At 36.8% G+C, this 16,482-nt stretch overlaps 1 protein-coding gene across 2 annotated transcripts; it reads right to left on the bottom strand.

Moving 5' to 3' along the window:
• Positions 1–67: 67 nt before the first annotated feature.
• On the bottom strand, positions 68–13,649 carry casp9 (caspase 9, apoptosis-related cysteine peptidase). Of its 2 annotated transcripts, none has more exons than XM_036591802.1 (11): positions 13,186–13,649; positions 12,813–12,945; positions 11,678–11,876; positions 11,455–11,568; positions 10,811–10,863; positions 9,781–9,957; positions 9,571–9,660; positions 5,285–5,432; positions 4,241–4,429; positions 2,335–2,444; positions 68–1,268 (listed from the first exon to the last, which is right to left on the bottom strand). In XM_036591802.1, exons 2-11 carry the CDS (start codon positions 12,942–12,944, stop codon positions 1,161–1,163), a joined length of 1,320 nt encoding a protein of 439 aa, XP_036447695.1. In that variant the 5' UTR covers position 12,945; positions 13,186–13,649; the 3' UTR covers positions 68–1,160. The 2 variants fall into 2 exon arrangements, with proteins under 2 accessions (XP_036447695.1, XP_036447696.1); XM_036591803.1 differs by having other exon boundaries at positions 11,455–11,565.
• Positions 13,650–16,482: the final 2,833 nt, after the last annotated feature.

The raw sequence follows: 16,482 nt of genomic DNA, 5'->3' as shown, positions 1-16,482 counted from the left end.
GAGGAGCTGGTAAGTGTGAAAAATCAACCACCCCCTCAACACCCAAGAAACAAAGCTCAAAACGCAATAATAATTCACACTTTCTCTGAATCAGAGTCAGTTTAATTTGAATTTAACCATTTTAAGCAATAATTTACATTATTTTTTCAAGTTTTAAAACTGCTACAAAATATTATTTCTACTGATTATCAAAATAACAAAAGGATAAAAAAAACCCACCAACAAACCAGCAACATTTTCTACATACTGATGTCCCACAGCAGTCTTTACTGCTCTCATAGTCCTCTACAATTCAGGTACAGAAATAGGGGTTCCCAATCCAAGTCCTGGTGACCTCAAGCTCAAGCTTTTGCTTTCCCTACTCTTCACACCTGACCAGCCCACTACAGAGCCACTGTAAGGGGAGCCTGGCCACTTCCTATTTTTCTCGTAATATCAAAAACAAGACTGCAAAATGTGAGAGGGTGCCTATGAGCAAGTCCTTAAGAAATGTGGCTGAATTAAGCTAAATGGCTATTAACCATCTGTGCAGGACTGTTTCCTCAATTCTGGACAGTAGAAGGACAGAAAACTTGCCTGTCTTTCTGTATGACATCAGCATTACTGCTACTGAGTGCTGATTGGCTGGTGAGCTGATAAGTTCATTGCCTGAGTGAAGTAGTTTGCTTTCACTGATGTCATGAACGTACATGAGGCACTGTTATAAAGTCCTACAACTTCAAAGAACTCAAAAATATAACAGCAGTGTTGAAATATTTTATGCTGGTATGTGTTGAGAAAAAGAGCATTTTTCTATATAAAACATGATTAGGCATTTACAAACACTGACTTTTAAACCTTTAAACAAAAGCTCTATAAGAACTATTCATTTTGGACTTGCTCAGGAGCGCCCTCTAGTGTTTGACAAACCCAAAAGACATTGATTATCATATAGGTAGTTGAATCAGGTGTCCTATATGAGAAAAAAACACACTGGGATTGGGAACCCCTGGTACAGAGGTAAGTGATTCTGGCTTTAAGCTGTGAGACAATCAAACAGACAATGAAGACTAATCCACAGTCCTGCATGTTGATTGTGTTCTCATCAATTAATCAGGCATAAAAATTCTATCAGTTCTGAAATCAGTTAATCATGTCTGTCTCATGTCGGTTTCAGTACGTCATGTCTTGAAAGCTTGAAAGTAGAGCAGTTTCCGAAGAAAGTTGAAAGACCCAGGCATCTGTTTGTAAAGGCCTTTAGCAGATATCTGAGAGACTTCGTTGTTCACCTGCACAAAATAATATGTAGGAAGATACGGTCGTGAGTAATTATACACAAAAACATGCTTATTTTCACTTCAATAACTCAATAGCTCAAACTTTTGCATATAACTGTATACAAAACTGGACACTTTCTATAAGAAAATTTAAGGAGAAATATTATTTATTGGTGGTTTCCCTTGTGAAAGTGATGTTTTTTCCCTAAGCCTGCAGATCCAAAAATCTCAGACACAGAAGACAAGTTCTCAACCATTCCCAGGGTGTGATAAATGACATTTTAATGCTAATTTGATTGCATGTCTTTGTTTCAGCTGTCTTGTTCCGCTTGGAAACATAACAATTGATTATCAACCTAGATCAAGTAGTTTAGGATTTCCTAATTTGAGATAAGATGTTATAAGATTCCTAAATTAAGATTTGTTTTTGTTATACACATTTGTGAAAAATCTTATCTTGACCTTGTCAGATCTTAACTTTGGACAAAATATAAAAAGTTTCTGTAATACAGCTCCAGAACTAATCATCCAACATCAGTATCTGACCTTAATTTCAGACAAAAAGTTGGATATCTAAACTTTAAGACATAAAGTATGCGCAATAATTATTTTTTATGGTATATAATTATACAGTACTATGTTCTGGCCTGAGAATAACCTTACAAACAAGTACCTCTGGGCCATTATTAAGCAGATTCGACATTCCTGGGTATGAATTCAGGACCCACTGCTTGTGCTTAGAGCTGAGACATTCTGAAAGAATGTTTCCAAGGATGAGTAATAACATAAACTCTATTTTATTTATGGAAACATGAAGTATGATTTCAGGTTTAGCTTTACCAGAAATCAAGCTGGTTAATTTACATTAATGAATGCCAACATAAGAAATTATTTTGAGGACAAATTTCCATTATATTATATATTAATACATTTGTTTATGCATTTTCTTTGTGTGAACTACAACTAGACCCTAAAACATTCAGTGAACAGCAAATACCACCATCAGGCTTATGGTAGAATAACATTTATGATCATGCAGTCAAAAGACGAAAGAGTCAAGTAAAAGAAAGAGACATACCACCATTAACATGGTGACGAGGTCATCACTGGCTGCATTCTCCTCCAGTACGCGATCCAGTGTCTCCACATACCAAGAGCCTGCAAATGTGTCCCTCCATGACACATATCCTGCGGAGAGAATTCGTTCAGTGCTGTTGGCAAATACTAACCAAAGTCATTGTTGTTATTTTAACAAATTGATGGAAAGCCATGAAAAAAATGACTCTGAGCATGTTGTTTTGCCTAACTGCATAAAAACACAATGTCCTTAACCCTTTGAAGTTAAGAGTTATTACTTCCATTTTGCTATACTATTTAAAAGTAGTTATGTAACTGGGCCAATGACATAGCATGCATTTCTGTGTTTAAATCCATTATTTTCCTTAATAAGGAAATAATTTAATACACAATATATACAATGTGTCACATTCTCTATGTGAATATATTTTCAGTACATCAAAATAAAATTCATTTTAGGCATTTCTGCCTCCTAAAGTCTAAAAATGTCAGGTGGTGTGACCGTCCAACTATGTATGTAGATTAAGTAAACAATTTAAAAAGGTAATTTAGTCATATAAAGTTCTAAATATAATACTTTGGCATGATTTTATGTTCGCAACCTTTAACATCATAACATGTTGAAAAAAAATCAGAGAGCTCTGAAAGTATTCAGCTGAATAAAAAACTTCTGTCCATAAATTCTGATCTCTTCAAAGTCATGCAGCCAAGTGACAACAAAGGACTTTTATTCTGACATGCTTTTTTAGAAAGAATGGGCTGGTTATTGCATCATTAAGAAGACTCAAAGTGACCTTGATGCAATGACAAGGTCAATAGCCCTTTGATAAATATTAAAAAATGGTCCTTTTGAATCAGACTGGCTCAGTCAGTAATAAGTCAAGTGGTGTGACCCCAGGAAAACCATGAACATGTGTTATTATAATAACTTTTATTTATTTGGAAAAAAATTTATGTACAAATTTGACCTTAAGGACGAAGGTTTATATGGGTGTTTAAGTACAAAGACCAGTTTATAAACATTTTCAGCAGTAGCAAATAACTTTTAAATATTTTAAAAGATTTTTTAAAGATTTTGAAGATTTTTTAATGTATGGTTGCACCACCTGACATGTTCTATTCTATTTATCATTATTAAAGCTGTGAAATAAATGAAACACATTTAATAGATTCTTGCACATTCACACATGCATATCATAACCTTTTTAATAAAAAAATTCAATTATCATTTAGAAAGTCCTACTTGTTGCTCAATTACATATTTGAAAACAATGAGTTACAATGAATTACATTTATTTTGATTTACATTCTGTACACAGCTTCAAGTCTGCACTTCAAACTTTTATTTTGAAGATTGAAAGTTCAGAATCTGCACTTTCGACAGAATTTCTCAACCTGTTTCAATGTGCTACGAGTGAGAAATAATTCATATTGTACTATAACACGCTTTTGCTACCGCCGACATGCATTCGTATGCAAAAGTTTGAACACCCACAGGCAAATTACATGTTTTGTTGATTTTCTAAGTAAAACAAGTTAACGCATCCTACTGCAGTGATTCCCATTTGGTGCCTCAGGGCCTCCCAGATGGCCCACATTTTTCCTTACAAGTTAAGCTGATGGACTGCCTGAGGACTGGGTTCAGATCCACTGTTTTATAGAGAACAAATTTTAGTGCACAATTTCTATTAACATACTGAAAAAAAAAATAAAACAATGTATAAAATGTGCCGTAACTTCTGCATGGACTGCACCTTTGTTGTATTTTTCTCCCAGTATGTTAAATTCAGCAAATACACAGTAACTGTGCAGAAGTGTGTTCTTCGTAGAGGACATGTAAATCTGTTTTCACTTGTAATTTGACCAGGAATACCCAAACGTTTGCATGTACCTGTACACACACATACCTGGAAAGGTAGAGTAAGACACTAGAATGTCGCTGGGCGTGGGAAGAGAGGCCCTGGCGTCAATCTCATCAGAGAAGCTGAGTGAGTCACTGCTGGAGGACAAGGGGATGGCGTCCGTCTGATCATCAATTCCACCTGGAGTGGGCTGAACCTCATCCGGAGACACCTCAAAACCGATGTCCCTCTGATCTGTCAATGTATGTCATTTAAGCTTAAGTAGGGACAAGCAGAAATTAGAAAACATGACACTGAGAATTTCTCTTATTTTATGTATTCTATTTTTCTATTTATTTTCTGATCTGTTTTATTTCTCAACCTTACAATTTGATTGTAAAGCACTTTGAGCATGTATGAAAAGTGCTCAATAAATAATTTTCTGTAGTGTAACAAATACAGTAAAATAAATACAATGCAGACATTTTAGCACAATAACCCAGCATCACCTAAACATTCTGTTCTTCCAGAGTACAATGAATACATCACCAAATATCAGTTTGAAACCAGTCAAATCTAAGCACCTGACTGATGCTGATCATTGTTTTTAGCAAGTATCTCCAACCTGATCGTGCACCTCTAATTATCATTATTATTATTATTGATGTCAAAGACTCTGCCCTGCCCATAGGACTGTACATGACACTACACATTTTGTACTAAACATTTTTTGCAGATCTAAAAAGCAACAAATAAAATAAAGTAAAAAAGAAGCTATTGCAAATATATTCAAATATATTAATAAGCTAAAACTGTTACTTTTACTTTGAAAAAATAAATAACTAACAAATGTGCTCTAACTTTTCAAACGTCATTGTATATAAACATAGTTACTACAAACTGCTCAGTGATGTCTGATCTCTGCTGAACGTTAACTGCTTGAACAAACCAATCACAGATAGGAAGAAGGCAGGAATGAAAACAGAAAAAACTCTCTTGCCCCAAATCTGTGGTTTACTCACTACAAGAAAATGAGCAGCTTCTATTTAAAACACAATCCCTGAAAAACAAGGCCATCAGTGAAGATGAACTAATGGCTCCTGTGCTCACCTCCTCCACACGCTTGTATGAAAAAGAGTTTGGGCTTGCTCTGCAGAGATGAACAGTTCTGGCCATTCAGGTAGTTTGTGATTATCTGAACAGGGACAGAGGGACCATCCACACCGTGCACTGCTCCAGGGAAGCGGTTGTGGCTTGCCTGAACATCAGAGATGATACAGCGTTACAAAGATGTGCAAGGTTTTCTTAACTGACTGAAAAATACCACATTATGATGCTTATGAAAAGAGCATTATAAGTGGATAAAAAATGTAAATATAAGCAAAATTATATTTACAACATTCACTAATGACTTTTAGCCAAAAATACATTTAACATGTAGAACAAAACATGGAGTATAACGTTACAGGTGTGATTTGGTCGCAGGCACAAGCTAAAGGTAAAAGAAAGTGGCCATCGTTTAGCCTACTACAAAGCTTAGTTAATGGAAGTGATTGATTATGATTTTAGGGGAAATAAATCTTTGGAAAATCCCTAGTCTATGTGGACGTAGGGGTGCTGAGGATGCAGCAGTACCCCCAGATGCTCTTCACATTAGCATAATTTGAGTGTAATAAAGACCCATGTGTGCTTGTTTTAGAGCAGTGTTTGTATTTTTATATTTTATTTCTACATTTTTAAAATCTTCACTAGCCGCGCAACGTTTAAGTTAACACTGTATTTTCATTACAGAGAGCTGACAGCTGTTGGCTGCTTTAGGCATGTCGCTAAAACACACCCAAATTAAGGTGCAAAAAGAGAAAGTCTATGCAGAGTTGTAGCCCAGTTTTGAGCCCCACAGCAGCTTAATATTGTTTTTTTTTAACTTGGAAAAAAGTAACGTGAAGCTTTTATCACCCGTTATTTCTCCCGCTCGTTCCAGTGCTGAATCTCACCGTTGGGCACGACATAATCTGTTACCTCGCTGCAGATCAACAATGACTGATCACCACTCGGCTTATTTGCATAAAGTTCGTTCGGAACGAGAAAGTAGTGTGATGATGTGTGTCGATGGTTTGATTTGTCAGTTATATGTATATATTGTCATTTTCAGCATCATCTATGACATATTCTGGGGTAAACTAGCAAAAAAAAGAGAAAAGGCTAATAATTCTGCATGATGTAATAGATGACATTGCATATCTGCTACTTATCATTATGTTGCGAAATTTAACGACGGACGCTTAAAAAATATATATTTGGTTTTAGTTTGTTTGCGGTCTTCTCAAAAGCGAGGAAATACAGATTTGACCATTTTTGGATGTTTATTTCATGAGAAATCAAGGAGAGAAAGTCAAGTAGGCAACAAATGTCCTATTTAAAATCAGCTTTACGGTGTTCTCACTAAACGTGCTACCTTATTGAAATATATAGTGCATACTTATAGGTAGCTCCTACATAAAACTTTAGGCATGATATTTCGACAGTTTTAGAAAATGCTGCCAGCAATAAAACTACAGGTAGGATATTTTGATAGACTAAATTGCTGCATCAGAAAATGTTACTAGCATTAAAAGAATAAGTAAGATATTTGGATATTCTAAATCACCTTATGAGGGGTTAAGTAACAATTTTAAGCTGAGTCTGTCAGACTTGACAGACTTGAGGTATAGCTCAATTAACATTACAAACAAAGTGGAGCTCCATGAATGACACAGTTGTTGTGCAAGAACCTACAACACTTCTCAACCAATCACATAGTTCCATTAGAAATAACTGTTGTACAGTTACATGTAAGCTCCATGGAGCAGTGTATTGTGAAGAGATTTATCCTGCAAATCGTAATCAGCACAAGTCCAGAAAACCTTACTGAAGGCCTTGCATAATATACAGCACAGCACAAAATGCGCCTTTATGTGATCACAATATGCACTCACAATCAGCCTGACGTTAACATGCCATCAGGGGTGGGAAGTAACAAAGTATAATGACACTCATCCTCCTCTTCGTCATGTGTCATTTTCACAAGGTGACCAATCAAACAAGAGGGCGGGTCAAATTGAACTGGAGAGTGAACGTAGGGCCATATGGTAGGACAGCTTTGCTCGTGTTTGTCATTTATAAAACACTGAGCTCAAAGATAAACATTAATTCACTGGTAAATGTACCTCTATGTTGCTATCACCAATTTGATAAAAGACCTTGAGAGATAGATGTACCTCTCACTACTGTACCTTGATATTAAAAATGAAACCTGCTGGAGTTTTTCTCCTCCAAAAAGAAGCGCAATAAATGCTGGTTTCTTTAGTTTTTCCATTTAGAGAGTTGTGTGATGTGGTTTTGACTTCCCACTCATAACATCACCCACAAAGAACTGCTCTCTTCCTTCTCCACTTTGCAGAAGTTGTTACGGGAGATTTCTCACGGTTCAGATGCCGCCTGAATGCAGCCTAATCACAAAATTCAAATACAGCGATAGTGGTGAGTCAGAGCTTAATCAGGAAGGTGAAAATACATCAGAAAAAAAATCTCATGCATAGATTTCTTCTAAAAACTATTTGACCTGGGTGGTTCAAAAACAATTCTTAGTGTATGCGGTAAAAAAAAAAAACAAAATCAGTCATTTGAATGATTCTGCAGATGATGCAAGCAAGTCTAGCATAAACCGTTATTCATGCTTAATGTCACGGCTGTGTACATTAAATAAAAACTTAGTAAATAACACCCGGTTTCAATATTTAACTGAAAGAAACTGGGCAAAAGAAAATGCAGACGGATAAAGCCGTTGCACTTTATACAGCAAATATGCATTCAGCTGCATTCACATGTAGCATAACATGAAACTAAGCCAAATGATTTAAAATATTTACAAAACAGAGTTTATACTAGTACTATAATCCAGGGTTTCTCAAACTTTTCCACCCCAAAGCCCACCTGTTTATGACTATAAAGCAAAGTGGCTCACAGACAAGCTAAAATCAACTTTTTTTTTTAATTGTTTTATTATTGCTCATGCTGAAAATCTCTGAATTAGGTCCTGAAAAAGATCGTCCATGTCAGTTCAATCACAGAAAGCACAATTTGCAGTTATGTAAAAACATAACATGTTTAGAAACCATATTTTTGCAGATATGTCAAAAAAGGGGAAAAAAAAAAAGGTAGACGTAGAGGTGGACTGTGATTTGGAGGTGCAGTCCATCGCATTTTCACTGACAAACACTCCACTGGCTTTTCCACAGGAGTAACTGGTCTGGAAATGTCTCTTTAGGTTTGAGGGTTGTAGCGCCTCATTTGAAATAAACCACACTTAGCTCTGTGGTCACCACAATCCACAATAATAATAAGCCTTAGTTGATATCTGCTTTTTTGTCAGTAGTTTATCAATTTAAGTTTAACTACTCAAAAAATCAAACAAACACAGATCTTCCCTATTATTTTAAGACTCTTCCGTTGTTTTTATCAGCTGCAGCTCAAGCTACATAAACTATATGAGAGTAATAATCTGTAAAGAGTGACAGTAGAGTGCTGACGTGCTGGCGGAACAAGAGGAAAGTCAGCTCTGTTGATAAATTCCCTCATTTCATCATAAAATGTGTCCCAGCAGCGAACTGAACAGGGTTCGGGTTGAAGCGGACTGAGACCCGCAGGGTTATGAGGACCGGTTCAGCTGTATGATGCAGATCCAAATACGGGTGGAGTGTTCACACATGTCAAAATGGAGCAAACTAAAGAAAAAAGTTTGACAAGGTAGGAGAAAGCACCCTGAGAAACCTCTCCATCTCTGACTAACTGTCTGCACTGCGCACCAGCGGCTGCATTGTCTCAAACTGATGACGTTTAATTAGCCTGAGACTGCAGTGTTTTTATTTATACCTCTATATATCTCTACTAGCCCAATATGAACTACTGTCTCCCCCTGAATGCAGGCCTGCGGAGCACTAGAGGGCACTTCACAGCCCACAGGTTGAGAAACCCTGCTATAATCAGGTGTAGGCATCTTATAACAGCCTATGAGTCTCATTACGAAATGTCATTTCCAAAATGGCATAAATTTTATGACAATTAAGGATTTTTTTAGGCACCTAGCGCTATCATTTCACCTCATATTTATTACATTTTATTACTTTCAGGCCTTTTTAAGAAACAACAGAATATCTTGGGTTAAAAAAATGTAATTGGGTTTTAAACAAAAAAGATACATAATAAACATAAACTTCATAATAATGGATACAATCTGAAAAAAGTAAAATGTCTTACACAAAGAAAGATAGAAAAGTCACAATAAAAAGAGTTAATAAAATCAAAAGTTGTGATTTAAATTAAAACATTTTATCACGTCTGCATTTTACCATCCTTACCTCGGTGCCATGTGACAGGATGACCACCACGCAGCAGTCGTACATCGAATGATCCATCTTAGCAAGTGAAGACAACTCGTGTTTTATTTGCTACCGGGGAGAAAAACAGAGGCCTGTTACAAAATTATAATGACAACATGATGGAAATATCAAGATCAGCATCTCATACTGACTTTATCTTTGTTATGTTGACTACGCACACACACTTACTTTGCATTTCAGGTTCCTCTTAACAATAACGCGAAAATTGAGGGATTGGAATCTTTTTTCTAGCTTGTCACAATCAACGTCAGACCCCTTACGCTCATTCAGGTTTGAGGCAGGTTCAAACTCCACGTTGTTGATGATCAAACAGATTCCGCACGGACTGGCATCCATCTTATAACTCTGTATACATAAAAACAAAAATCAGTATACAGTGCAGTGCAAAAGTCAGATACCACCCTTTCATTTATTTCATTCCCAGTCAAGATGACTATTGACTATTTACTGTAGACTATTCACATCTCAGATGTCTAGTTTCAGTGCTTTTGTGGATCTGTAGCAGCTTCTTCTTGACAGCTACAAATCTTTTCAGACCCACAGGCTTGATTTCCTTCTCTCCCTCGAAGTTGAAATCTGTTTATCAGATAGTGACAGTTTGGGTGGTCTACCAAGTCTTGCCTGATTAGGACTTCCAAATTCTCAATATCTTTTAATATTTTTTGAACTTTTGAATTTCCCTCCCTTCCTTATGTGGACTACCTTATATCTAATCTTCTATAAAATACCTCATTTAACTCTTTTAGATGCACATGAGGAAGAAATTTGCAAGGCAGCTAAGGTGTGTTTGGGTAGTTGTTTGTGTGAATGTTAGTGCCTCTTTGAAGGGAACATTTCTAAAGCTTTGGGAGCAGCTTCTGTTGGGAGGACACAGCTGCAACTTGTTTTACAATCGTTAAGCTTGTTTGAGACTGAGGGTAATTATAAGATTTAAGGTTGATCACACTAAACACTGAAAAATATGATATCAATCTTACTCTATATTATACAACATTTACTATTAACTACATTTTCTGTTTTTTTATCTGACACTGAAAAATTAATGGCTTGTATTTAATGGCCATTTTGACCGGAAATTAGATAAACAAAAGGGTGGCCTCTGACATTTGCACAGTGTTGTACATTTATAACAAACAAACCTTTAATGGGCAGAAAAAAGGCTTATAAAACTAGCGGCTGTGCACTAGTCTGTTGTTACCTGTACACTATCACGCCTCTGCCTAGGTGGCCTGGGTCTTTCTCTGTCAGGAGCTGTGGAAATACCAGGTAATCTGCTCAGTCAAAAATACCAAAATCTACAAAATGTAGTTAAAAAAATAAACATTCCAAAATTTAATCTAATCTAAATGTAAAAGGCCACAATGCAATTCAAACACAATTGCGAGAAAGATTTCTAAATCAGAGTATTGGACTGAGACAACATTCATACGCAGAACTTTGCAAGAATAACAAACACAACATTTGGTCAATGTCAGGCTTCTCAAAATCGGAGCTAAACTGCTGGAGGTTGCTGAGTATCTAGATACATGTAAATTTGTTGTTTTCGTAATATCACAAAAATAGTGAATTAAAATGTACTGTTTTAGTTTTGCTTTGTTTTATATGAACTGTATGGACTGGTGAGCGAATGGTTTTGTAACTTTATCCATGTTTTCCTACCACATTATCCTCCTTTATTTCACAATAGCAAGGGAAATTCAGTTGTCAGTTATATGGGCCCTTTAATTAGAGCTGGCACAACACCACTTTTTCCTAACAGTGTGACTGTGTGCTATTTGTTACAAGATTAGATCAGATTAGTTCTTTTTTCCAATCTCTACTACCTGCATTATTTATACCTACATGGGCTGGGAAGTACATCCAGAGGCAGTGTGGTCGGTTTCAGTGGTACCAGCTTCGGTGAAGCATCAGCTCTGTCATGGTTTTCGGCATTCTTATTGTTTTCAGGATTCTCTGCTGAATTATGGGACAGTAATCATGAGGAAGAGAAGTCTGTGGTGATTCAATCATGGCAGATTTGCAGTATTAGATGCTGTGGAGAACATTATGTTGTAAAATCACTCACGGACTGGGAGGGGGATTACAATAGGTTGCACAGGGGGTGAAACAAGGATGGAAACAGAACCTCCACTCTCTAGCAGCTCTGCAAGGCTGGCTTGGCCAGTTTCACGAAGACAGTCCAGAAAGGCTGGGAGAGCTCTACTGCCTCTGGTCTCCAGGTCCTTCACCAGCTGTCTGGCTTGAGCCCGCCTGGTTCCGGAGCTCTAAGAAAGTCACAAAGCATTTTTTTTTTCACAGCTTAGAACCCAAAGGGAAGTTCAAGGATGTTCAGCAGCCAGAGAAATAAGGTAAAAAACAAAAGCTACTTAAAATATATAAGCACTGAGTAACTATGTGTACATGGCCATTGCTCTTTCAATATTTTACTAGTACCAAATCATGAAAGCGCTAATGGAAATGTCATAAATGTCTTTACTACACATGATCAACCTAAACTTGTGGCTGGCGATGAATCTCTGTGAAAATAAAAGAGAAATTCCACTGATGTTGTACAATTTCTCTATCATTATATCATTGAGATGTAAACAAATTCATTCAGAATGTTTTGATGTGTAATGGTACTTTGTAAAGAAACTGTTTTTTTTTCCATTTTATTTTTACTACAGTAGTGGTGCTAGGAACCAGGGGTCAGGATGTCTAAATCACAAATTTTAACATTTTAATTTTTTTTTTAAGTATTATTTTCTGTTTTTTTAAATATTTTTTACAAAAATAACTTCTGAACCTACAGTTTTTATACGTAACGTTGATGTTGGTAAAAGTGTTTTCTTTGGGGACTTTTTTATGTTGCAACGCCCTGTATGTACCTCTCCACTATGAATGGATTTTAAAAAAATGTAATTTCGACCAAAAGCTTATCTCACAACTATAGTAAAACAATGTCTCAGGCATCAGTCAACAAATCTGAAACCATTTCATGTAGGTTAACAACTTTCTGTCATGTAGCTTCAAGGGGCTTTCAAGTCTCCAGATGTCTAGTTCCTATCATCACCACTGTGAACGATTCTCGCTAGGCAAGTTTTCTACAAATCGTAAAAGAATTTGCGGAATTCCCCTTTAAATAAGAGAAGTTAACCAGTGATGTTTCCTCTAATAGGTGCCATTTCCCTGCATCACATTAGAGAGCTCCATCATCTCACCTTTATCTCATCTATCATGTCCTGAGTGAAGATGCCCCTTGCCAAAAGTCCATCGTAGACATCTGAAGGATCTAAACTCATCACCAGATTAGTCCTGTTCTGCTGAAGGATCTTTTTATGCCGGTCTTCCATTCTGTGAAAGGTGAAAACAGTAACCTACGTCAGCGCGACTCGTAGTTAGCTCTTCATAACAGGAGATTAGCATTAACGTTAACATCAGCTAGCTGAGCCCGACAGACTAACCTACACCGGGGACCGCTCTAATACACAGCTATTAATATAACACCACAAAAGTAAGTTAGAAAGCCTTCTTTAAAACATTATTAACTGATATAAGACTGTCTAACTGTATGAAAGACTGGCTGATACTCACTTTGCTTTCCTGTTTACATCACGCGTCCGGCACAACCCTTACGTCACTCCTTGGATGCGTTAGTGCAGCCCGAGCGGCGTTCCAGAAACGCAGATTATGCGACAGAAACGTCAATGTCATGAAACAGCTCAAAGAGACACTCTGACCAAAATGAAAACTCAACTATTCCTGTCAACACACCTACCCGCCCACTACTGCTGCGTCGCAGTAACGTCTAGAGCGAGATTTTCCGGTATAAAGACACGCCCCATGTGATGATGTATGTTGAGAGTTGGAGGAACTTTTTAAAAACTACAAGCAGAACCGGTTTAAGCGGAGCCTGACCACTTCCTATTTCTGTCGTTATATCAAAAACATGACAGCAAAACGCCAGAGTTAAAATAGTTTCTATCCACGTCTGCAGGACCTTTCTTCAACTTTAGAAAGTAGAAGGATGTGTTTCACTTCCTTTTTCTGTTTTCTTTTTTTAGTAAACAGATTTTGGGCAGTAGGACGCTGACGTTACTGTTACTCAGTGCTGATTGGCTAACATTACTGCTTCTGAGTGCTGATTGGCTTGCAGTACTGCTACTCAGTGCTGATTGATTGGCGGGTGAAGCAGTTCATTGGTTGAGTGAAGCAGTTCACGTTCTCTGGCGTCATGAACGTACATGAGGCGCCATTATGAAGTCCTATAAACAGCTGTGTTGAAATATTTTATGCAGTTCAGTAATCAGGAAATTAATCAATTCTTCTATATATAAAAAACGTTTCGGCATTTACAAACGGCATTTTGCTCAAGTGCTCCATATTAACCCATTCATTTTGGACTTGCTCGTGAGCGCCCTCTAGCGTCTGACAAACCCAGAACATATTACAGAGTGGCGGTTCTCACTACACATTCTCCGCTACAAGCCCTTCGGGGGTGGTCACGTGAGGGCAGACTGTAGGCAATGTATTTATATATATCCCAAATGGAATATGTTACAATTATGTTTCCTTAGCAAAGGTACTGAAGATGTACCCTTGAGGTCCACCCGAAGAGGCTGACAGATGCAATGCTGCGCTACAGAATATTACATGACAAATAACATTAAAGACTTGTTTTAGAATTGAGCTACCTTGTTGTGATGTCTTACTGTGTTGCATATTTAAAAACTGTAGGCAAGATATTTTGATAGGCGTGGATTTAGTGATTCTAGGGCTCTAGACAACATACAGGAATGGGGCCCCCTGGATGCACATTTTCAAATTAATGGCCTCCAGAGTAGCACAATCATCTACACTGCCAAAAAATGCTATCTTGAATCTAGTCAATATATCAATATTTATCATTCTTAAATTGTTGTAAGAATATCACAAGATTATTCAACTTAAGTCAAGAAATTTTTACTTAATTAATTTGTTAACTGAAATGATCTCACTACGTTGGCAGATCATATTGCTTGTTTTAAGAAATATGTTTGAAACAAGCAAAATGATCTGTCAATATAGGGAGATAATTTGGTACAGAGTAATGTAGAAGTAAAGAAATGAGGTTACTTTTCCCACAAAGTAATACGCAGCATAATCTCATTACATTTTGAAAAAAGGAACTTGGGGTGGTTTGCAGGTTTGAGTAATTATTGTAACACTGGAGCTATCTATGCTAACACTGGGCCATCATCTTCAATATCAATTTCTTCCAAAAATTTTTCTTAAATGTGTTCTTGAGAAAGGTCGTAAGAAAAAGTCTACATCAGATTCATGACGTGTTCTTAACCTGCAGAAGTGTTTGCACCTTTGTGTGTAGATTCTGTTCTTACCTAAGAACAAACGCCAAAAAAGAAAACATTGGTGAATGTCTGAATCTTCACAAAAACTGTGTGAGTGGGTTTTAAGAAGAAATTTCTTCTTAAAAATGGGTGGTGAATGAGGCCCATTAGCACTAGCATTATGTACAGGCTGCTGAGCCTGTCGGCACTCTGTTTTCACTGAAAAAAGGAAGTGAGCTTTTGCTTTCCTCTCTATTGTTGTCTCTATTTTTTTCTGCTGCCCTTAGATGACTTTCTCTCAACATCCATAATGTAGATTATTGCTTAATTGTCTTGTTCATACCAGTTTGTCTTTCCGCAGTTGTGTCATTACATAACACCATGGAATAGGCCATTACAACCATGACGGGGGTGAGGCTGCATCGAAATTACTGGAAATAATCATAACAATCGCAAATAACAGCCATTTTTAAAATGTAAATACATTTCAGAACAGGTTATTTAACTTCAAAACATACAGTATATCTAATCTGTATGTTAATGGGGGTCTAGGCTCATGGAGGTCCTCAGCAGCTGTCTACCTTTGCCTAGTGAAAAGGCTGCGTTTGCCTACATCACCTTATCAGAGGGTAAGTAATAACATTTAGTGGATTCTGTTTAATACACTCAAAGCAGCTGAATCACAATCCAAGCCATCAGTTCATACATTTCAAAATTTGTTGTAGAATTTATATAACTCAGCAGAAGAGATATCTGATGGAACCTGCTTCCCAGCCCTACTGTACACTCTGTAATAATAATACATTAGACACATTCATGCATACATTCTGGAGTTGTCTAGAACTGCTAATTTTTTAGAATAAGGTAATTGAAATGATCTCTTCAATAACTAACACAGATTTCCCAATAAGCCTAAGTCTGCATCTTTTGCTTGACAACTCCACTTTTCCTATCTTAGCTCACTGAGATTTGAATTTGAGGTTTGAATTTATTGCTTTCATGTTCTGATGACCACTCTGACATTGATGGTATATTTGTAGAATTCTGTAAGTTCTTTATGTTCTATATGTATCTGTACAATAAAAAACTCCACTTTTCCTATTGTAAAGAGAGTACACAAACTATGGTTGGCAGGCCTGACAGACAACAAACAAACAATTATTGTTCAGTGCTGACTTCCACCTCACTCTCTTACAGTTACACACTGGTTGCAGTCCATTATAGAGACCCTTTATTTAGAATGATCTTCAGCTAAGGTTAACAGAGCAAATCCAGCTACGATGAGGATATGGTTTAAAGGAATTGAAGGTTTTATGAAAGTATGGTTGGATGGGATGGGAGGGGCTTGGTGAAGGGTAAAAGGGGTTGTGTTTATGGATTGTCATTTTATGTATGTTTTCCCTAAAACACTCAAATAAAAATTGTATTATTTTTTTTTTAAAAAAGCTTGAATTCATGTTTAAAACAATAAAACTTTAGAAAAAGTTACTATACTAATGTTATGTGTGTATGCGGTGGGGCCGGATAAGTAGGCCAAACTGAACACCTGGAATGGCCTTTTAAG

Source organism: Colossoma macropomum, unplaced genomic scaffold (genome assembly GCF_904425465.1).
Source record: "Colossoma macropomum unplaced genomic scaffold, Colossoma_macropomum, whole genome shotgun sequence".
Taxonomy (NCBI): Eukaryota; Metazoa; Chordata; class Actinopteri; order Characiformes; family Serrasalmidae; genus Colossoma; species Colossoma macropomum.
This window is presented reverse-complemented; position numbering and strand designations above follow the sequence as displayed.